Here is a 24,269-nt window from a genome sequence, read left to right as displayed (position 1 = left end):
CAGATAAGCAATGTGTGTGTGTGTCTCTCTCTCTCTCCCTATATATATATATATATATATATATATATATATATATATATATAAATAAAATAAATGTCTCCAGGTCAGTGTGAGGTGTTGTGGTTAAATCAACACGTCAGACGGTAGCGCTGGACTTAACACTGCTCCTCACTTGTTTTTGTTTTACTTCCTGGTTTGATTCTAGGCTCCGCCCTCTACTAAGGTCAACATCCACTTCCATCCTGATTCCATCCCATCGTTACTTCTGAAAGACTCCGCCTCTCTAAGACCCTCTCTTTATCCCCAGTCATCTGACTGACCTGTTCCCAATCCACCTCCAGCTCTTTCTTTTTACTAACGCTTACTTTTCCAGCCCTTTGTTGCCCCCCGTCCCAACTGTTCTGAGACGTGTTGCGGCCATCGAATTCAAAATGACCTTATTTCCTCCCTTAAACCGGCGCATCTCCTCAGTTTAAACGTTCGATATGTTTTCTGTGTTTTATTGTGAAGAACGTACGGGTTCACGAGAGTCGCGAATCATTACATTCTGTTTTTATGTACATTTTACACAGCGTCCCAACTTTTTTGGAATTGGGGCTGTGTTTAATTAAATGCGTCGTTTAAAATCGACGTGATAATCTACGCAGACACGCACGCGCACACGCACGCGGTGATTGCAGTCGTTGCTGTAGTGAAGACATTAAGGTTGAGTGATAACAGGACTCTGTGTGCTGATGTGTGATGAGTCTCTCACCGTGACTGAAATCCGTTCGTCGATGGCTGGGTCACGGGTCACGGGTCACGCCACCTTCACGCCACATGACAAATGATGTCATGTCACCATGACAACAGGTCTGAGGTGTCCAGTGGGAATCGTTTGCGCTGCTGCACGTGTACATGCGGACTAAAGCCAGGCGTCTCTGCGTGTCCTAAACTACAGCTACTGGTGACGACGTAACGCGCTCAGCACAGAATATTCTAGAAGATTCTTAATGCAGTGGTTTTCCAGTAGAAGAGACATAAAGGCTGAGCTGCGTGAAGGGTTGAGGGGTTTGAGGGGTTTGAGGGGTTGAGGGGCTGAAGGGGTTGAGGGGCTGAAGGGGTTGAAGGGGTTGAAGGGTTGAGGGGCTGAAGGGGCTGAAGGGGCTGAAGGGGTTGAGGGGCTGAAGGGGTTGAAGGGGTTGAGGGGTTGAAGGGGCTGAAGGGGTTGAAGGGGTTGAGGGGCTGAAGGGGCTGAAGGGGCTGAAGGGGTTGGAGGGGGCTGAAGGGGCTGAAGGGGCTGAGGGGGTTGAAGGGGCTGAAGGGGCTGAAGGGGGCAGTATGAAGTGACGTCTGTACTGCAAGACTTTGAGATAGAAACCCGATAAAACTGAAACAGTCATTAAGGACGGGCGAAATGTAAATAGTTGATTATTTTCCTCTAACGGCACGTCCCTGAGTGTTTTATTTCTCTCACACCACAGCAACTTGCCAACATTCACAACTTTTATTAATAAAGAATGACACCTCATGCTGTTTTATCCATTTATAGTTACATTTAACCTCCATAAAACGAGTGAGTTCCTGTTCTCACTTACATTATAGCTGCTATAAACACTCGCTCCCTCACCGTCCCTCTCTCTATTCTCTCTCTCTATTCTCTCTCTATTCTCTCTCTCTATTCTCTCTCTCTATTCTCTCTCTCTATTCCCTCTCTCTATTCCCTCTCTCTATTCTCTCTATTCCCTCTCTCTATTCTCTCTCTATTCCCTCTCTCTATTCCCTCTCTCTATTCCCTCTCTTTATTCCCTCTCTCTATATTCTCTCTTTATTCTCTCTCATTATTCTATCTTTATTCTCTCTCTTTATTCTCTCTCTCTTTATTCTCTCTTTATTCCCTCTCTTTATTCCCTCTCTCTTTATTCTCTTTATTCCCTCTCTCTTTATTCTCTCTCTCTAAGTTAATAAGACAGAACCGCTGCAGAAATCGAGACAGTGGAGGAGTGTAAACTCTGTGATGAAGATTTTTGGGAAACGTAAAGCTACAGCTTTTCCTCTGACTGTTACACAGCGCTGACACTGGAGACTCCTTCCACACACGTCACATGTCAATTATTATCTTTAACCTGTTTATCATTATCATTGGTGCGTGCGCCGTACAGGTCCCCGTGAACGAGCCGTCGCTATAGAAACGAGAACGCACCGTGTTAGAGCGCACGCGTGCGTTAACGTACACAGCAGTTTCAACAGAAACAGCTTCCGAGCGTTTCGTCACGTTTCCTTCTTCCTGTTGGGGATTTGTGAGGAATCTTGAGGGGAAAAACTAAATGGCATCAGAATGCAAATTCATCCACACGTACGGCGTCTAGACGGCAGACAGCAGAGCGTCTGATTTTAAAAAATCCGTCTTTGGAGCCTAAACCCTTTTTCATGTTGGCTTACAGCAGAGCGATAGCTTTTATCTGCTCTGATCTTTCATATCTGAGGTAACAGAGGACATATTTTACTGCATATGGACTAAAACGGAGCCTCACACACACACACTCACACACACACACACACACACGGCGCCCACAGAGACTGGGAAAGTAAAAATAGAGTTGCACTTCAATACAAAATTCAAAAGGGGATACTCTGTTCTTCTGTAGATGTTGTTGGGGTCTTATATTCATCAATGGAGTGTGTGTGTGTGTGTGTGTGTGTGTGTGTGTGTTGTGCATTTTTATATTACTTTAAAAGTATGTAGTGCTTATAGGATGGTTGTAGATATTAGTAAATGTGATGCTATTAGGACGCATCGTTTGCTAGAACATTCTTTCAGCTAACGAGTATACAAAATAAAGTTGTAACTCCTGCGTTACACACGTGATATACGTTTACATCCCGTCAGTTTTTTCTTACAGGTTTATTCTCTAAGGTCACCTGTCAATCAACTCTGGTGGGCGGGATCAGCTGTTATCGTCGCATGATTTATCATAAATCTCGTCAGGCAAACATTCCGTCGTGAAGTCCATGTGAAACGATCGAATTGTCATTTCTCCAATCAGTTTATTATCGCCGAAACAGAAAGTGGAGCGAATTTAATGGAAAAATAAAAACGTTATTAATAACATTTGCAGGGAAACGTGACTTTTCAGATGTTGTATTAAACATAAAACGTTATTATATTATATTCGTATAGTCTTATGATGTGCCTAAGGTGGAAAATGGCAATCATGTCCGAGCTGTTTTACAGAAAAAGAACATTTAGCTATCCAGGGAAGGTTCCTCGAGGAACCGTCTATCTACAACCTGAGTGGAACCCAGTGGAAAGCTCCGGTCTGATTCGTTTCTGCTGAAATGATCTTCCACCTTGAGAAAGTCGCTGAAAACAACCCAGGAGCCAAAAAACAGCAACACGACACGATAATCTCATCCCTCAGTCGTCTCCTCTAAACGTCCGACGGTGTGAAATGGATCTCGGTGCGTTGTTCCACCGTCACACCTGCGGAAACGGTCTGCCTTCGGCGTGGACGAAACACAAAGCCAGCTCTCGGTCATTCGGATCGAACTTCTCAGGCTCGCAGTGCTGATGCAGGAGCTCTGCCCTCGGGTTCGATCCGAACGGATGCGATGGCGGGAGGAGATACCGAATCGGCGCTCGCAGCACGGAGATCCATCTTCACGCGTGGACCGTGTAGAGACACGTTTGTATCAAACTCCGTTCAAATCTGTTCACGTTCACGGCCCGCGACGGCGCCGGGCTGCGGACGCCACTCGCGTGGCGAAGACGCACGACCGAGAGCTGAAGTGTTGAAGCGTTATTTATATTTACTCCACAGTGCTGCCGAATTCTGGATCGATTCTCCACAACAGCGGCTCTGACACTAGCGCGGGTTTATATTAATGCACGCTTTCTAATACCTTACCGTTTCTATAGCAACAGCTCGTCACGAGGTCTGCACCGCGGACGCTCCGCGTAACCCGTTACAAAAGGCGTGTAATTGTTGATATGGTGAAGTTTTCTGTTAATATAACATTAATGGAAGGAGTCTCCAGTGTCAGCGCTGTGTAACAGTCAGAGGTGAAGCTGGAACTTTACCTTTCCCAAATCTTCAGGACCGAGTTTACACTCCTCTGTTTCTCACTCTGTTTTTAACTTCAAGAGAGAGAATAGAGAGAGGGAATAGAGAGAGAGAATAGAGAGAGGGAATAGAGAGAGGGAATAGAGAGAGAGAATAGAGAGAGGGAATAGAGAGAGGGAATAGAGAGGGAATAAAGAGAGAGGGAATAAAGAGAGAGGGAATAGAGAGAGGGAATAGAGAGAGAGAGAATAGAGAGAGGGAATAGAGAGAGAGGGAATAGAGAGAGAATAGAGAGAGGGAATAGAGAGAGAATAGAGAGAGGGAATAGAGAGAGGGAATAGAGAGGGAATAAAGAGAGAGGGAATAAAGAGAGAGGGAATAGAGAGAGGGAATAGAGAGAGAGAGAATAGAGAGAGGGAATAGAGAGAGAGGGAATAGAGAGAGAATAGAGAGAGGGAATAGAGAGAGAGAGAGAGAGAATAGAGAGAGGGGGAATAAAGAGAGAGGGAATAGAGAGAGGGAATAGAGAGAGGGAATAGAGAGAGGGAATAGAGAGAGGGAATAGAGAGAGGGATGGTGAGGGAGCGAGTGTTTATAGCTGCTATAACGTAAGTGACAACGGGAACTAACTCTTTTCATGGAGATTAAATGTAACTATAAATGGATGACGTGTTGTTCTTTATTAATGAGTAATAAAGTGTTGGTGAGTCGCTGCGCTGTGAGAGGAATAAAACGCGCGGGGACGCGCTGTTAGAGGAAAATAATCAGCTTCAGGGTGAGGACAGTAACTCCACTTCACCACACCACTACACACACGTCTACGTTTTGTCTCTCATTTGAAGGTGGATTTTATTCCTATTAAAGATAGAAGAATAAAGAGATTTTAAAAGAGACCAATCAGTGATCGGCACCATTTCTAGCTCCGCCCACATGTTCCTGTTCAGTGGAAAGAGGAACCAAATTCAGTACAGGTACTTACAGTATGTAGTGGAAATGACAAGAAAATGTGATGAGATCACGCAGACGTGTGTGTGTGTGTGTGTGTGTGTTTGCCAGCAGCGCAGCGATGAGCTTTGTGGTCGCTGCTCTCTGAACATGTGAGGCTGTAAAGCTGTGTGATGAAGCGACGTGTCCTGCTGTGGAGAACTTCCTCCTCGCGCCAGCTGCATGCGACGCTGTGATGTTGGCGATTGCTGAGGGAGCACCGGCGCTGTTACCAATTTAATTTATCAGTTTAGGACAAGCGAAACAGAACGCAGGCCAAAAAACTGCCTGCTGCTTTAATAGTCTCTGTAAGAGATGAAAGCTGAGAGATAATGAACACTTGGTGTCAGCACGTCCTCGTGGGAAACAGGAGCGGACATGTTGTTTCTCCAGTCCAGGCACGCCGGTGGACGCTGAGGGTGACATGCCCTTGGATGAGGAGGCATGACAGCTGGTTCACTAACAGTGTGGGTGGGAATAGGGTGTGTGTGTGTGTGTGTGTGTGTGTGTGTGTGTGTGTGTGTGTGTGTGTGTGTAGGATTCAGAAACATGCTGTGGGTGGAAGAAGACAAGGAGGAGGACGAGGAGGAGTAGACTGCAAGGGACATGCCTGGTTCAGTGGGTGGGGCTTAGCTATTTGCAGGCTCTATATCAAAAGAAAGGGGCGTGGCAGAATAAAAAGTAGTGGGAATATGTAAACTGACATCATTTGTTTATTAGCTTGTAATCTCCCATCAGGAATTGAATGCTTTCATGTTGCATTTGTGGTCATGAAGGAGGCGTGGCCTTTGAGCCACTAAAGGAAGAAGGCGTGGCCTCTCTGCCTCCTAGACCTGCTAATGGAAGAAGGTGTGGCCTGTGCCTCAGTCCCAATAGAGCACGGAGGTGTGCCCATTGTCACAGTCTCAGTAAAAGAGGCGTGGTCAAAGTGGTCTCTTTGTCTGTTCCAGTGAAGAAGGTGTGGTCTTTGTGTCTGTTCCAGTCAAGGGGGCGTGGCCTCTCTGCCTCATATTCAGTCAGTTTGTCTTGTGAAAGAGTTGTGGTTTCTGCCCAGCGAACCCAGTAAAGGACAAGGTGTGGCCTCCCCTCTGTGCGTGTTGGATACAATACAGGAAGGAGGTGTGGCCTATCTCTATGTCAGTCCTAGCAGAGGAAGGAGGCGTGGCCTCTGTGCATGTCACTTTCAGTTTCTATTCATCAGTGCTACTCGAGAACGGAGGTGTGGTCTTTGTGTCCGTCCCCAAAGCAGCCATAGAGAGAGGTGTGGCCTCGATGCCTCATAAACCCAGCAGAGCACGTAGGCGTGGCTTAAATTAATCCTAAACTGTTTACACACACAATCCCGTATCGCATCATCTGATAGGGAAATAGTTCTGAATGACCTCATATCCACTCGTGGCAGTTTTTAAAATCCTCTTTCATACATCAGATCGTTGGTCGTGTATCGAAATTCACATCACACGCTCTCAGTGGATAGAGAGGAGGTCTGAACCGTGGAATAAGAGAGTTTCATTTCTGCTCTGAGAGAATTATTCATCAGAATCACTGATTTACACTGAGTGAGTTGGTGACCAGAAAAGGGGGCGGGGCCTGAGAGTGAGGATTGGGAAGTGACCTTTAGATAAACAGAGATTAAAGTCTAAAAATTGTAGCGTCATTCCTCAGAACGCAGGCAAAACACGATTTGTATGCGTGTGTGTGTGTGTGTGTGTGTGTGTGTGAGAGAGAGAGAGGGGTGGAGGGTGTGGAGAAGTAGAGAAAGTGATGGGGGAGGAAAAGCAGAATTCGTTAATGTAATTATTTAAGAAATGCCCTTCCCCCTTTTCAGCATCAGCCCGCTGGAACCGAGAAGCTCGACCCCCACTGAGGATTATGGGAAATGAAGGTGTCATGAAGGCTTCTGTGTTTAGTGTTTTGGTGTTTCTTCTACAGAACGACTAAAAAAACATTTCACGTGTAGAGTATTTTTCTTAAGAGAAAGCGCTTTCCTCAGGTTGAACCTTTTCACGGAGGCTTTATAAACTTTGCTTCTGATGTTCGAGTTGTTAGGAAATGATCATTTTAGCTCCTGATTCATTTTCGAACACGAACAGCTTTTAAAATCCGTTCTCCGGTGTTCCATAAAGGCATCCTGAACTTTTTCCGATTCGAAAAACACAGGAACATCACGTCTGCTTTACCTTTTAACCCTAACCCTAACCCCACTGACTCTTCCCCCACGCTGCCGTGAGAACGTGCGCACTAAGAACTTCTTCGTACAGGGAAGTTTGTACGGATGACGAACTTCACGAACCTCCAATCTTTCAGGGGTTCAAGTGTAAGAAAATCAAATAAATAAAAGTACAAATTCATGCAAACGTCTGGTCGAATCTCGCCGACTAATCACAGAGATTAAATCCAGTGTACAGACATTTGCACATTTCCAAGCTCAGGAATTTCCTATTTTAATGCTTATTTATGAATATTTCATTCAAAATGGCCGTGCGTTCCCAACTGACCAAACAATCTACAAAACTTGTAAATATTTTGGACTTGGAAATCAGCGTTAACTTGCATTAATTTTTGCAGAGGGATGTACTGAAGTAGGCGTGTGCGAATAACGAATCATGCCTATGATCCGTTGCGTAATTTTGAATATACTGAATGCACAGAGAGAAAATGCGTTCACCGTCGTTCGAAGATATGACGAATGCACTTGAGTTCCCATTCGCATGGCTTTGCAATTCCAAGAACAAACCGGAAGTCACTTCAAGGTCTAACAGTCGTCACCAAACTTCAGCACCACGGACAGAGCACATCTAGAGCTCGTCCTATAAAGAATGATCCAGACCAGATCTAGAGAGGAACATGGTCTGGTCGGAGTGAGAGTGAGACTGCGGCTCCAGGTCTGTTTCCTGTAAGTGAAACGGCTCAGCACAGTGTGAATGAGCTTCCAGGCTGTGGAGTGGAGTGGAGTGGAGTGGATTCAGAGGCGCGGCAGTAACCTTAAAGCTGAGGATGGAGAATACGCATGAGAAATGTCCCTCCTGAATTATATCAGTGTTTGTTTATGTCCAGGTGGAACTGACCGTGGTGGTAATAAACACTAGGAACTGTGCGGATTTATTCTTTTCCGCGCAGAAATGCAGAAAAACTACGCTCGACTATGTGCGCAACCTGAAAACCGGGCAAGTTAATAAAATAAATAAATAAATAAATAAATACAAACCCGACTTAAATAAACAGGTATTAAACTTACCTGCAGCAGCGGTGGAATGAATCAGATCACATGCATGAAGAAGCAGCGGCTCTGGAGAAGCTCATCCGGATCATGGACGAAATCAGAAATGGACTCATGGAGAACTGAGCGCCATGAAAGCCGCGGCGGTGTCGTTTCTCTACCCGGGAGAACTGTCGGGGAAATTTTCATCAAGAGCCGCACACGATGACTTCAACATCAGGGGGAAACGAGGCACAGGACGACGGCGAGGTCCGTGGACCTACTGCGTGTTCAGATGAATGTCAGAAATGAATCAGCAGTCGGGTTTAACATCCACCGTCTCTCTGGAGCTCCGGCTGCGTGAGCGCAGGAAAGCCGACGCGGTCAGAAGCGCTCCGAGAAACTTAATAACGAGGAACAGATGTGCTTATGAGCTGCTTATGAGCTGCTTATGAGCCTCTGCGTCCGGACTCGACACAAGCCAAAGCCTCGAGTCGCAACAGAGGAGAAGAAATAAATAAATAAATCACACACCAGGGCTGGGTTGCCAGATTGGGAGCGCATGCTTTTACACAGATTTAAACTCCTCCCACAGTGAACTCGAAATTATAACCCAAGAAAAAATATATATATATATATAAATAAATCGACTCATGAGAAAATAAGTTGTTGAATAAACCAACAACAAAGCTGAGTTACTGTTCCCACCCTGAAGTTTAGCCTATTATTATCCTCGAACGGTATTCCCCTAAGCGCTTTATTCCTCTTACACCACACCACAATTTTCCAATGATTTGCTAATAAGGAATTTCCATTTTAGGAAGGACCAAATCATTATACTTTTATCCATTTATAGTTACACACAAAAAACATGTCGGTTACTATTCTCATGTGCACCATTCCCTCACCACCACTTTTTTTTTTCACCTGGGGCTGATTTCTTTCTAGCCCAGACGGTACTGTAGATACTGCTCATCGGTGAGAGTCGTGTCAGTCAGGTGATCACGCAGAGTGACACGCCCCTTCGATCAGCAGGATGTGTGAAGTAATCAATGTGAACGAGGTGAATTTTTTTACTCCGTTATTCTTTTTCCCCCCCAGAATGCATTTGAGGGAGAAACTTGAAAGTAGACGGACTTGGCAGACGGCGAGGAGACGACAGGATTATACTGCGCTGCTCGGTGCTGATAGTTTCATTGTCGAGATATATGACAAAGTTTAGATTTTAGCCCAAACTTGTAATATCACCACCAACCTCACTGGAAACACACGTGTACATTTCAGAACAGATAGACTGGGAGATCTGTCCTGTCACGTGCTGGAAATGCCTGCTGTCACCTTATTTTATGTCAAATTATGAGTCAAGTTATAAAAAATGAGCGGAAATAGACAAACTGTGAGTTTAGAAAGGGAGAAAAGTGAATTCGGCTAAATTTCTGCCTGTAATGACAAAAAATGTATAAATTACATCAATCTGGCAACCTGTTGTGCTGCGCGGTCACACCGTCTGATCACGCGCACCGACTCCCCGTTATCATATATCGAAGCAAGCAAGTGCGCGCGCGCGCACACACACACACATACACACTTTGCAATTTCCCGGCTACCGGTGATACTTCGCAACGCGGTTGTCATGGCAACTCCTCCACGCTCACCTGGAAGATATGGAGCTGTGATGTAACTAGTTAAATATTTACAGCAGCCACGAGTTTATCTTTATAGTTGTATAATTACACATTGCCCGTGCGGTGTTCTGTGCAAAAATTCTGGCACCCCTCTAACCCCATCCATCACTGGAAAGAAATGATCATAGACGCGTTACTGAACGGAGATGGGAGTGTGGTGGATTATTTTCAGTACAGAAGTGACCCAGACATCGTTGTGCGTATTTGTGTGTGTGTGTGTGTGTGTGTGTGTGTGTGTGTGTGTGTGGTGTGAGTGGATCAGCTACAGCAGTGTTGTTGGGGTTTAAAACAGTCCACAAATCATCTCCAACAGGACAATTAGAAACTGCCCCTGATGAAGGTCAAAAGACGATTAATACACCGTGTGTGTGTGAGTGTGTGTGTGTGTGTGTGTGTGTGTGTGTGTGTGTGTGTGTGTGTGTGGAAACGATGAGCGTTAATCTTTAGAAGCCGAGTTATTGTTATAACCCCAAAGTTAATTATTTTCCTATAACAGCACATCCCTAAATGTTTTATTCCTCTTATTCCACAGCAGCTTGACTTATTTATTTATTTATTTATTTATTTATTTATTTATTAAAGAACGTCACAACATACTTTTTATCCTTTAATAGTTACACTTAATGTTTTGGAGTGTAGGCGAAAAAGGTTAGTTCCTTTGGTCGCTTATGTTATAGCAGCTATAGACACTCGTTCACTCTCTCTTTATTTTCTCTCTTTATTCTTTCTCTTTATTCTCTCTCTCTATTCTCTCTTTCTTTACTCTCTTTATTCTCTCTCTCTCTTTATTCTCTCTTTATTCCCCTCTTTATTCTCTCTGTTTATTCTCTCTCTCTTTATTCTCTCTTTATTCCCCCTCTTTATTCTCACTCTTTATTCTCTCTGTATTCCCTCTGTTTATTCTCTCTTTATTCCCCCTCTTTATTCTCTCTTTATTCTCTCTCTCTATTCTCTCTTTCTTTACTCTCTCTTTATTCTCTCTTTATTCTCTCTTTATTCCCTCTCTTTATTCCATCTCTTTATTCCCTCTCTTTATTCTCTCTTTATTCTCTCTCTTTATTCTCTCTCTTTACTCTCTCTTTATTCTCTCTTTATTCCATCTCTTTATTCTCTCTCTTTATTCTCTCTTTATTCTCTCTTTATTCCATCTCTTTATTCCCTCTCTTTATTCTCTCTTTATTCTCTCTTTATTCTCTCTCTTTATTCTCTTTCTTTATTCTCTCTTTATTCTCTCTCTTTATTCTCTCTCTTTATTCTCTTTCTTTATTCTCTCTTTATTCTCTCTCTCTATTCTCTCTTTCTTTACTCTCTCTTTATTCTCTCTTTATTCTCTCTTTATTCCCTCTCTTTATTCTCTCTTTATTCCATCTCTTTATTCCCTCTCTTTATTCTCTCTTTATTCTCTCTCTTTACTCTCTCTTTATTCTCTCTTTATTCCATCTCTTTATTCTCTCTCTTTATTCTCTCTTTATTCTCTCTTTATTCCATCTCTTTATTCCCTCTCTTTATTCTCTCTTTATTCTCTCTTTATTCTCTCTCTTTATTCTCTTTCTTTATTCTCTCTTTATTCTCTCTCTTTATTCTCTCTCTTTATTCTCTTTCTTTATTCTCTCTTTATTCTCTCTCTTTATTCCCTCTCTTTATTCTCTCTGTATTCCCTCTGTTTATTCTATCTCTTTATTCCCTCTCTTTCAGTTAATAAAGCAAAAATAACAATGCAGAAACCTAGAAGCTGCAAAGAATAAACATATCAATCTTCATCAAACATCTTACACATCAATGATTCCACACTTTTTAAAAATGTATTTGTTTATGTGGAGCGGGTTCTGTACACGTCCGTGTAAACGAGCTGTTGCTATAGAAACGATAACTTGTAAGACCCTGCGATGCCGTCCCTACTGCGCTGCTGTTATAGAGAATTAATCACCACCTTCTGACCAATCACAGTCCAGGAGTCAAGACTGCTGTTATGAAGCTCAGTAAAACGCTCCGTGAGTCACGTCTCCATTTCTCATCGAGGACCGTTTCCTGTCTGACTGTGATGGAGCCGGTTTACAGTCAACACCGGAGACGTAAATAACTCTCCTCTGGTGCGCTCTCTCTCTCTCTCTCACCCCCCCCCCCTCTCTCTCTCTCACCCCCCCCCCCCTCTCTCACTCTCTCTCTCTCACTCCCTCTATCCCCTCTCCCCCTCTCTCTCTCTCTCTCTCTCTCTCTCTCTCACAGTCCCTCCCCCCCCTCTCTCTCACTCCCTCTCTCACTCTCTCTCTCCCTCTCTCTCACACTCCCTCTATCCCCTCTCACCCCCTTTCTCTCTCTCTCTCTCTCTCTCACTCCCTCCCCCCCCCCTCTCTCACTCTCTCACTCCCTCTATCCCCCCCCCACTCTCTCACTCCCTCTCTCCCCCTCTCCCCCCTCTATCCCCTCTCACCCCCTCTCTCTCTCTCTCTCTCTCACTCCCTCCCCCCCCTCTCTCTCACTCTCTCTCACTCTCTCACTCCCTCTATCCCCTCCCCCCCTCTCTCTCACTCCCCCCCTCACTCTCTCACTCCCTCTATCCCCCCCCTCTCTCTCTCTCTCTCACTCCCTCTCTCCCTCACTCTCTCTCTCTCTCCCTCACTCTCTCTCCCTCTCTCTCTCTCCCTCTCTCTCTCTCTCTCTCTCTCTCTCTCCTCCGCTCTCCTCCGCTCTCTTGTTCTTCCTCACGCTCATTTACACACTTGATCGCTCGATGTTTATACGGCAGTAAAAACACATTGCCTTTTCCCTCTGAAGTTGATATCAATAAAACGAACTGTATAATGGAGCACGGACTCCGCGTCTCTCCATCTGGGGATGGACGGAGGCCAACACGAGCACGGGTCCATCTGCACGGCCCCCGCCGCTCAGCATGTTAATGAGCGGCGTCTAGGACACACGGAGCTAGCGCACGGCCCCTTGATCCGTCTTTACTGTTTGGAAGGCGGCCATGTGGAGACGGTTGTTTGTGTTTGGACCTGTCTTCCTCTGTGTTCCTTCATCAACATCCATTTAATTAGCAACTTCAGTTTCACTTAACAGCATGGCTTCCGCTCTCATTATTCAGCAGATTATAAAATAGCACATGGTCCAGCACATCTCCTTATTACTGCCATTTTATTTTTTATATATCTCTGTGCTCTCATAGTAACTCGGGTTTCACCACTTAATGAAGCCAGGAGATACTCATGAGATCTGTGTGTGTGTGTGTGTGTGTGTGTGTGTGTGTGTGTGTGGGATGTAGGTGCTTTTATTACACTTCCCTGGGTGTCCTGGATCCTTCACCTTTGGCCTAATTTACAGTCAAACAGTCAGACAGTGACGCCGGACATAACCCTGCTCCTCACTCGAGCTGATCTCGCACGAGGCCAGTGTGCTTAAAGCTGCAGTGTTGAACTTTTTTCGAAGTTAAAATGAAAAGAAATCTGTTATTGAGCACGTCAAAAATCAGTGTTCAAAAACTGTGTCCTTACCTCACTCCGACTCGCTGCGGTAAGCTTAGAATAACGATTTATAATCTGCGCTATCGGGTCGGGTTTCGCTGGAGACGTCAGTTGACGTTAATTCGTGACGCCGTTCGCCTTTGCGTGGTTACGTCACGTCCGTAAACAGGAAGAAGACGAGCCGGCTACGATATCGCGTGAGCGGGGGCTGAGGACGTCGGAGTGTTCGTAGCTTTTCTTACAGCAGTCGCTTAGAATTGAAACTTGTCATCTACACGGCTGCGTTGATCCGGATCGTTCTCAACGCAATCGTCGCTGACATCTGGGGAACCAGCTGTCGTTAAAACGAAGAAACCTGGAACTGCAGAGAGCCTGCCGTCAAAAAGGGAACACGACAGAGCCCGTGCTAAAACGAGAACGAATATCAACGTGGCTTTTGGGAGCTGGAGAAAACTCCGAGATCTGAAGGGATCGGAGACTGACGTGGAGATGCTTTTTTTTTTTCTGCTGAACAAGTCAGATATTTGAGTGGCTCCGTAGGTAGCCAGCTAGCATTAGTGCACTTGTTCGTGTGATTCAGCTACGTATCGAGTTTCCTATGTTGTTGTTTTGTTTGTTTGTTTGTATGTTTGTTTTGCTGCTGTCAGTGTGGTAAATTGAACATATTTTCTGCTAGCTATAAGAGATAGAAACTCACCTCTACTCTAAGAAAACCGTACCCGCCGCCACCCGTGTTGTCAAGTATCGGAGCTAATATACGACCCGTACGTATACCTCAACCCATCAGATCCGTCCACGCAGAAGCAGAAAAAAACTCCGCCGGTAACTTGCAATTTTATATTTCAAACAGAGATGGCGATAGAGAGGGAACAGTCCAGTACTGCAGCTTTCAGTTAAACAGCAGAATCGCACGTAACCGAGACACGCCTCTGTTTTAGTCAAACTCCGCCCCCGCGTGCATAACTCTCCCGTAACGTTGGAATAGCGCCAAAATCCGAGGTAACATCTGAGGTCTGGATTTCAGGATTAAATCCTCACTGAGAGAGAGTACTGCGCTTTGTGTGTACGCGTGTGTAGAAAGTTTGGTGAGTTTAATGTGAAAACAAAACGTTTCCCTTTTGAACGGTAGAGGAACCTTGTTGTAGAAAGCTTCTCGTTCTTGTGAAGGTTTTAAACTCGGCGTGTGCGTATGAACAAAAACGCTTCGGCTCTGAAATAAAACAAAATGGCGGATCGGCCTTTCTGTAAATTTGCATTTCGCCAATCAGTGGTGTTCTGCCCAGCAAGCTCCGCCCACATTATCAGCAGAAACGTACAAATACTGGACCTGGAACTAAAAGGCTAAAGCTCTTGACTTCCTGCGATTTCTTTCCATCTCTGTCCCCTGTTCACTACCTTCTTTCTTCATCTTTTCACACTGGTGTTTAAATCCCTTCGTATTTTCTCTCTCTCCGTCGTTTTTCTATTCCACCGCTGACATTCACGCCACATCGACGTTGAATTCTGGATTCTGATTGGTCAGCAGGTGTTTAATACTTTTCTGTAACAGTTTTCCGACATCTTCAGGACAGCGGTCTTGGAGAATTATCCGTACGTGGTCTGAAAGAGAGCTCCCGTATGGGATGATGATGACGATGATGATGATGATGATGATGATGATGACGATGATGATGATGATGATGATGATGGTGATGAGATGAAGTTACCGTGCCCGAGGGTGAACGTGACATCTTGTGTCGTTTTCTCAGACTTGTAAACAAAACATTAAGATGGAACTGTCAGATAAAAGCGCGAGTTAATATTGAGGTTTTGAGCCTCGGAGCGAGGGATGAGAAGGAGGAGAGAGAAGAGGAGAGCAGCTGCAGGCCGGAGGTCGTTTAGAAGCGTGTTTTTGTCGGAAAAGTTCTTTTTTCTAATTTAACGCGTCATCAAAACCTTTTGTCGGAGAACTCTGCGGAAACATTTTTAGCCGTTGAGCAGTTTTCCCAAGATGCTACGTTTCCTAATTCCTTTCTCTTCTTCCGTCCCGTCCGTTTATTCCCTTCTGTTTCTCCACCTCTACGTCTCTTTTTATTTTCCGTTTTCTGCTTTGACTCCTCATCCCTCCGTCACTTCACCTGACTTGTTTTTCCCTGTCCCACACTTCCTTTCTATCTGTCCATCCGTTCTGATTTCTCTCAATCCCTCCCTTTCTGTGCTTTTTTTTTTATTGACTCCTCCCTCTAGCTCTTTCCACCGTTCGTCTCCCTGTTTCGTGCGCCTCCTTCCAGTGTCCTATCCACCCATCTATTTCTCATCCTCCTTCCTTCCATGCGCTTTCCGCTTCCCCGTTCGTCTGCTCTCGCACGTCTTTCCATTCTTCCCTTCTTCCATCCTTCCATTTTTCTCCACTCTATTACTTTGTCCTCATCCCTTCCAGTTCCCCATCTGTTCACTTCTTGCTATCTTCTCATCCTTTTCAACATTCTGTCTTTCCATCCCTTTTGATGTTCCCATCCCTTAATCCCTTCCTTTCTCCCCACGTCAGCATCTCTTTTTCTTTTTTTATTACTTCATCTCTTCACCCCTTTCTGTGCTTCCAACCCTTTTTTTTTTTATTCACTCATCCCTCCAGGATTTTCTGTCCTTTCATCACCCTATGTTCTATCCCTCGTTCCAATTTCTCTTCTGCCCATCCGTTTCTCCTTCCGCTTCCTTCCATGCGTCTGTCCTTTCATCCCCTTTCATTTCCCCTTTCCCCTTTTCACGTCCTGTTTTCCATCCCTCCGTCCCCCTTCTGTCTTCTCATCCGTTTACTCCGTGCTGTCTTCTCATCCTTTTTTTCATTTTCACCTTCACGTCCCTTTTCATTCTTTCATGCTTCCCTTCTTATTTATGACTTAATCTCTCCACCCTTCTTCTATTCACCCATCCCTCCATTCCTTTCCGTCCTTTCGTCCCCCTGCCATCCGTTTCTCATCTTCATCTTTCATTCCCTTTCTATCCTGCGTCCCCTTTTCAACCTCCCTTTTTTAATGACTTCATCCCTTCGGTCCTTGCAGTGCTTCCATCCCTTCTTTATTTTTCTCCTCCCCTTTCAGTCCTTTCATCTCCTTCTTTTTCTGTGTTTTTTTTTTTTTTTTATCCCTGCATTTCTTGCATTTCTAATTTCCCATCTGCCCATCCTTTTCTGATTGCCCATCCATCTTGGACTTTCCATCCGTTTCCCTCCTCCCACATTTCCTTTCTTTCTTCCTTTCTTTCTTCCTTCCTTCCCCTCCCCTCCCTCTCTGACTCATCTGGGGGTGGGGGGAGAAAAAAAAGTTGAAATAAAAGTGAAAAGCTGTTTTTCTTTCACATCAATTATTAAGCCTACAAATAGTACGAAGCCGAGATTGGTCTGTGTGGTAGTGACACGGCTCTGAATTATTCATGGATGGAGGGAGATGGGTGGAAGTGAGGCTATTTCTCTCCCTCTCATCCTTCCACTCGTCCCTCCGTCAACCGGCTCTGTTTGTAAGGCTTTACTCTCCAACCAAACGGCCGCTCTCTTTCCTGTAACTAGCCTGACTGAGTAGCGTAGGTGGGTTTGCTTTAAAAAACCTGGAGTGACGCCGTCATTCCCAGACGATGAAGAACGAGTGGAGCGGGATGTGATCGCTCCGTATCGGTGACTCATGCTCATGGTTAATAAGTGTGTTCTGTGTGTGCAAAAAGTGCTAAATTCTACATGGATGTATAAATAGACTCAGTTTATATCACTGTGTGTGTGTGTGTGTGTGTGTGTGTGTGTGTGTGTGTGTGTGTTCCAGGCTGAATAATGTCAGTGTGAGCCTCAGGACTGTGTGACTCTCCCTCTTGTCTTTTTCTTTTTGGGTATAAAGTGTGCAAAGCCGTCCAGCACGAGTCTATATACAGACGAACAGCGTCCGAACTGCTTTGTGCACCTCATCATGACTTCCTGTTGGCGTTGCCTGTCCACTGCTTTGTTCCTCTCCATTTATCTCCGAACTTTCAGGACAACCTTGGTTTGTTTAAGGACCTGAGCTTTTGTGTGGTCTTATATCATACTTAACATTACATCATATCGGTGCTGGTCTTGAGCAGTTTTATCTAAACGGTCTCACTGGTACTGGATCGGTACCGGATCAGTGCTGGATTGGTGACTAATAGGAGAAGCACAGTTCCAGTTCTTTGGGTTTTCTAAGACTTTCAGTGACCCAGAAGGCCGTGAGGTCAAACCCCTGACAGCCCTGAACGCACAGATCCTTTCAATTTCCTCTCATAAATTACTCCAGTCCATTATCACTTACTGCAGTACTAACACGTTCCTGTCGCCCGTTCTCAATCCCACCGAATCGATTCTTCAGAACTGTGATTCGGCTCCCAGTGTCCACCTCAGTGTGCCGAATCGATGAACCGACTCGCACACGAACGACTCGTCACTAATTTTACCTCGGAGAAAAATTTTTAATGGCTGCCTGTGGTGAGAGCGCGGTTACAGCTGGTTACTATTATTACTATTATTATTATTATTATTATTATTATTATTATTATTATTATTATTATGTTTAAATTGACTCCAAAAGCTACTGTTTTGGTGATTGATTTCCCGACGATGTGTTAATCAAGCTGGCTTGTGTTCATGGAGGACCAATCCTGCAGAAATCATAAATAAATAAATAAATAAATAAATAAATAAATAAATAAATAAATAAAGTAATAATAGGAAAATAAATAAAGGAATAAATCACTTGATAAAACAAATATAATTCATTTTAAAATTAAATTTAATCCCATATTTATTTTCGTATGACTTTTTTCCTTCACTTATTATTTTCCGTATTTATTTATTTATTTATTTATTTATTTATTTACGTGTATTCTTTTTAACTTTTATTTATTGTTTTGTATTTATTTATTCCCGCATGTATTTATTTCCATACTTATTTATTTATGCAGTTGTTTATCGTTATTTTTGGAAGGAGGCGGTCCCCGCGTAGCTCCAGCGCATCCCGGGTTGAGAGCTGACGGATGAGCGTCAGCTGGATGTTAACTTTTCACTCGTTAAGGAATGACCGAGCATCCTTTTATCCATCTGTGGGTACAGCGAACGTCCACGAAACAAGTTCATTCCTTACTTACAGCTATAAACAGCTAAGAAGACCCAAAAAAACACTCGCGGCTCTGAACTCTAAACTCCTCTGTCCTGAAGATGTCAGAAAAACCTCTCAAGTTACAGCTTCACACTGACACTGGAGACTCCTTCCGTAAACGTCACATAAACATTCGTTCTTGTAAAGCTTCCCTGTGGCGATTTTGTTAGAGGATTGTCGTGCAAACGATGGTGAAGTGCTCTAACCAGGAGAACAAAATCACGTCTCACTTCCTGCCTTAGGCCTTCGTTTTATTACCAGGGTCTGCTCTTCTGTCTCTCTCCCTCTCTGTTTGTATCCCCTCCTCCACCCGTTCAGCCATCCATCCATCCATCCATCTCCCCAGCACACTCCATAGCCCTAGGGACGTGACCTTTAGCCCCCCCCCCATCATAAACAAGGTGTCCATGTCTCCCTGATTGAAACGACACCATCGACAGCTGCAGTCGTGTGTCACCGTGCCTTCGGGCCTTCAGCACAGGAGCAGGCTCTGTCTATCACACCACTTCGGCAGGGTTTTGTCATGATACTCTTTTAATTCCTTCCCAGGCAAGTGAAAGGTTCAAGGCTCCTGTCGTGAAGCATCGCCGTAACAGAGAGAGAGCTCCGAGCATGAAAAAAAGATGTTCTGATGCGAGGATGAAGTGTCTGAGCGGAGACTGCGCCATCACCTGCCAAGTGTGTAAAAACAGATGCAAGGATGACGGCCAATCAAAATACGGATATTAAAAAAGCACTTACTCGGCTTGTACATCCAGTAATTAGTGACATTTGGCTTTCGGGAGCACCATGGGTAATATGACTCCGTGGCGTTTTATTGTGCAATTAAGAAGTCGCGAACCAGCTTAGGTACGGACATTTGGGTCCCTCTGATAGACGATCGGCGCCAGGATTCGGCTCGACGCTGGAGTCGAATGCTTCCTAGTTTCCCGGAGAACCACAGGCGACACCGCAGACTTTAATAACAATAAACGAGGCAGCATGATGGAAGCCTGGTGGTTGGTTTATGAGCTTGACCCTGGTGAAAATGATCAAGAAAGCTTTCATTAAACACGACTACAACTCCAATATTAGCGATTCACAATTAACCAACAATCTATGTAAACCAATTTAAATTGAGTTAAATGTGTTTTGTTTTACAAATATTAAAACAATTCGTGCACCCCTGGTGCGGGAGGAAACCGGTGCAACTCGTCAGCAGATGTTTTGGGGGGGGGGAAATAAAAGAGGGGAAAGAAACAAGTTTGGCCAGAGGCTAAATAAACAATTGAATTTTGGTTAAGCGAACTAACATAATTAGCCGGAATAAAGTAGAGCCTGTCACTGGGTCATGCTCTTAAAAGCCAGAGCCTGGGGAGGAGAGAGAGGTCGAGCAGATCCAGAACAGCTCCAACGCTGGACAGGGGGACGGACCTGCACAGAGAGGAGACGGCGGTACTGAAGAAGGTTAGAAGACCGAAAAGTGATGAAGAAATCGAGTGAAAAGGAAAAGCTTGGGTAGCAACATCGACTGCTGAGCATATTGGAGATAGAATATCTTTCTAGAAGACCTGACGAAGGTCGTGAGACGTCTTGAGACGTCTGAAACACATCCCGGACCATCTTACAAAACATTTTAAGATTAAAATTCTGAACCACCTTTAAAAAGACGGAGTGATGCGTCTGTTAAACAAGGACCTGCGTCTGCAGGATGTCACGCTGATCTACGCCATCCTGCTCGTCGCCCTGGTGGTCCTCCTGGTTGCACCGTACCACGCTTCATCCCCATCTTTGTCTCCGTCTTCATCTTCGTCTCCAGACGGCCCCTCGAGACCTTCCTTACCCTACCACGTCCCACTGGATCCCGCCGGGCAGCTGGAGCTCTACTGGAACATCAGTTACGCCGAGCAGGAGGTGTACATGGAGCTCCGAGCCAAGGAGCTGCGCCACGGTCTCCTGCTGGGCATGTCGGACCGCGGGGAACCCACCGACGCCGACCTAGTGCTTCTGTGGAACGATGGGCACAAGTCCTACTTTGGGGTGAGAGCAAGTGTGTAGGTGGAGGACATCAGGAGATGGTTAGGTTTTATAATTTTATATAAAGCTGTTTGTTAGAAGCTCAAATCATAATCATTTCATTTTTAGAGGTTCATTTAGTGGTTCTTTGAGAAACCGGTTCTATGTAGAATCCTACAGAACAGGGTCCCAGAACCATTTTGAAGAAGGAACAGTTTTTCCCCTGACCATCCAAAATTAATGTCTTTAAAAATATGTTGTGAAAGAATTTCTTTATATATATATATATATATATATATATATATATATATATATATATATATATATATATATATATAATATATTTCTAAAAAACAGCCTTAAATGAATGGTTTATGAGTGTGGGTTAAACACCGACGTCCTAAATTTATCACATAATATATTCTTAAAAATAACACAAACCTGTAAAATGAGTAAAACAATATACTGATGCACAGCAAGCACATTTATACAATTAACATAATGTACTAGTTTTATTTCGTAGACTTTTACCCATTTTTTCACCCTTTTCTGATTTAAATTATAATCACTATCCACATACATTAGTAACAAGGTTATTATTATTATTATTATTATTATTATTATTATTATTATTATTATATAATATTGTATTAAATAACCAGCGCACCAATTTGTCTGCAAAAACAAAAATTGCATTAGAAAATAACCCTCCGTATTAGTAAAGGAAAAAGTAGCCCAATTTTGATGGAAATGTGCCAACATGGCAACCGTGATATCAGAAACACTGTGTACTCCTGATCCTGAAGCGTGCGGGTATATTAATATCAAGGTCACGCCTTTTAATCCAAATAAAAGGCCTAGCACTGAAAGGGTCCAGCGTGATGTTTAAAGAGTTCTTCATGAAGATGATGAAGAAGAAGATGAAGATGATGGTAGTGTGTGTGTGTGTGTGTGTGTGTGTGTGTGTGGGCTGGACAGCATGACTAGGCGGAATGAGTGGAGGCTGAAATTAAATTGGGCCACTCGGATGCACACGTACACACACACACACACACACACACACACACACACACACACACACACACACACACACACACACACACACACACACACACACACACACACACACACAGCGCCTGAGGAGGAGGCCAGGCTGTCTCGAAAATGCCATTATGTACTCGCAGATTAAAGCAGATTGTGGCTCATGTACTGGAAAACATGTTCATGTGTAACTCAAACATCGACACGAGATACAGTATCATCTGCGCATCTGTTCCTTTCCCTCGATTAAAGTTCCCCTGAAATCCAAACTGCTGTTTAAGAGCTTTCCATATCTGTCTCTGAACGTCCCTGACACTGAAACGATAACACATCCAGGTAAGAAATGACCAAAAATCATTTGGATGATTTTTAATTTTACAGTTCATGTAAAAAATGCGGATGACTCATGCTGTACTAGCGTCGTATTCGTCCGATAAATTCTCTCGAAAACCTTTACGCCCCGCCCCTGGGGGCGTGTCTTTCTCTACCCTAGCAGCTCGTCCTGCACTCTTCCCTTTTCCAGCTGAGAGTACGTGTTTGGAGTTTGTTCGTATGGAAGAGGGCGGAGTTTGTGCAAATTAGCGGTCATGTGACTTTTCAGAGGAGGGTTTTACTGACTCGGGGCTGTTCAGACCGTTGGAGAACGTGATTCCGTCGTTATTCACCATTTTATATTCCACTCACACACGTCCCCGCGGCTCTCCGTCACCATCGGCAGCGCTGACGCGTGACCTCGACACGATCATCTCTTATATCACGTTTCGATTGGGTGGGGGCGTGGCTTGATCAATCAAGCACTTCACACGACACGACAGCACTCTGCCTTCACTTCCTGTTTCAAAAGGAAACGCATCATTATAGGGGAATCAAATCGTGGCTCTCGAGGCTCGTTACCTTCTTGTATATGATCGTATCAGTCATATTCAATCCATACGCTGAGAATCTCAAGTTTTATGCAAATCATATGCTTATATATATGTTAATTTGGATGTGTGTGTGTCCATATCTATACGTTTACATTAATATTCGTGTGTGTGTGTGTGTGTGTGTGTGTGTGTGTGTGTGTGTGTGTGTGTGTGTGTGTGTGTGTGTGTGTGTGTGTGTGTGTGTGTGTGTGTGTGTGTACACAGGATGCGTGGAGTGATCATGAAGGCCGGGTAACGTTGGACAGTCAGCAGGATTACGAGCTGCTGGATGCGCGGAACACTCCGGAAGGCTTTTCTTTGCTCTTCAAGAGACCCTTCAGTACCTGCGATCCCCATGACTACGTTATAGAGGCACTGTAGTATTCATACACACTTCATATTTACACTACGCGGCCCACAAAAGCAGCATGTAAACGTTATATAAACGTTTTTTTTTGTTTGTTTTTTTACTGTGAATGAAATTGAATCTGCGAACACTCTCGGTACTTCCTGTCCTCACCGAGCACTCCTCTGTTTGACAGGAAGGAACAGTCCACCTGATCTTCAGCATACTCGATCAGCCAATCCACTCTCTTCGTCAGCTCAACGTGTCCCGCCTCCAACCTGGCGTTCAGCGAATCCTTCTGCTGCGTCCTGATGCGCCCAGCCCCTCTCTTCCGTCGGACGTGCGCACGCTGGAGGTTCTGGCCCCCGACATCGTTATCCCTGACCAGGAGACCACCTACTGGTGCTATATGTACCAACTGCCCCCCAACATGCCCAAGAACCACATCGTCATGGTAACAGCAGGGCTGTTGAGAACACCGCAGTCCGTCAGAATCATAAGTAATGGATTTCTAACGAATTCACGGCAGGGTTATCGATTCCTCGCGCTGAAGTCAAGGATTTTCAGCGCCGAATTCGAGTAACAAGGTTAACGTGTGCTTGGAAATCCAGCCACGTGAATGAAAGTAGAATTCTTGTAATATAATACGTGGCAGCGTTACGTCCTGGTATCGTTCTCATGTTGCTGAACTGCGCAGCGGACAGACGCCGGGGTTTATTATCTCCTCGACTGACTCAAAGCAGAAGCACTAGAAATAAATTAGATGTGTAATTTACACGCCTGTGTCCCGGGGGAGCGTCTGTCCCACGGAGACATTAGAAAGTGGAGAGTAAGATGATTGCGTTATCAGCTCTTGGGTCTCAGTCCTGTTCCCTATTGGCCATCTCTTGCTTAATATCTTCCTTTCCTTGTTCTTGTCATGTATTTATTCTTTGTTCTTAGTCCTTAATTATTATTAAATGTCTTAAATGTTTATCGGCGTCTGCATCATCGTGTCAGCAGGAAGAGCGCGCTTTACATTTCCAAACGTTTATATGTTGTTAAAGAGAGCGACACCGTGTAATAAACCGCTTTGTAGATAAAACCAAATTACTTTAAAGCTGTAAAGCCCGTTGCGCGAGTAAAAAAAAAGTTCTCCGAGATAAAACTCCTTATAAAGACGGAACCGCGGTAAACCGGAGACGCCGTTCTAAAGGCTAAGCGGCGTGATGTAGGCAGTATTGATCAGTTTCCCTTTGCTCTGTTATGATGCTTTTGGGAAACTGGACCTGGAGCAGTACAGCTAAGATCACGAGAGAGAGAGAGACAGAGAGAGACAGAGAGAGACAGAGAGAGACAGAGAGAGACAGACGGAGAGACAGACGGAGAGACAGACGGAGAGACAGACAGACGGAGAGACAGTCAGAGAGAGAGACAGAGCAAGAGAGAGAGAGACACAGAGAGAGAGAGAGACACAGAGAGAGAGACAGAGCAAG

At 44.6% G+C, this 24,269-nt stretch overlaps 2 protein-coding genes across 3 annotated transcripts in view; one reads left to right on the top strand and one right to left on the bottom strand.

Moving 5' to 3' along the window:
* The window catches only part of fam163ba (family with sequence similarity 163 member B, genome duplicate a), a 19,808-nt gene extending 11,071 nt beyond the window's left edge, over nucleotides 1–8,737 (bottom strand). The window contains exon 1 of the mRNA XM_017488836.3: nucleotides 8,266–8,737. The gene's annotated coding sequence lies outside the window, so the exon portion shown is untranslated. The remainder of the gene's footprint in view (nucleotides 1–8,265) is intronic.
* The window catches only part of dbh (dopamine beta-hydroxylase (dopamine beta-monooxygenase)), a 45,954-nt gene that overhangs the window by 13,957 nt on the left and 7,728 nt on the right, over nucleotides 1–24,269 (top strand). Inside the window, exons 1-3 of one of the 2 annotated variants that reach the window (XM_017488833.3) lie at nucleotides 18,303–20,526; nucleotides 22,674–22,820; nucleotides 22,991–23,248. In XM_017488833.3, the coding sequence (XP_017344322.1) occupies nucleotides 20,164–20,526; nucleotides 22,674–22,820; nucleotides 22,991–23,248 (768 nt within the window). In that variant the 5' untranslated portion in view covers nucleotides 18,303–20,163. Of the gene's footprint in view, nucleotides 1–18,302; nucleotides 20,527–22,673; nucleotides 22,821–22,990; nucleotides 23,249–24,269 lie in introns of those variants that run through there. The other variant, XM_017488835.3, reaches the window with a different exon arrangement.

This window comes from Ictalurus punctatus, chromosome 16, assembly GCF_001660625.3.
Source record: "Ictalurus punctatus breed USDA103 chromosome 16, Coco_2.0, whole genome shotgun sequence".
Lineage (NCBI taxonomy): Eukaryota > Metazoa > Chordata > Actinopteri > Siluriformes > Ictaluridae > Ictalurus > Ictalurus punctatus.
The sequence above is the reverse complement of the archived record's forward strand: the minus strand, read 5'-3'. Positions and strand labels throughout refer to the sequence as shown.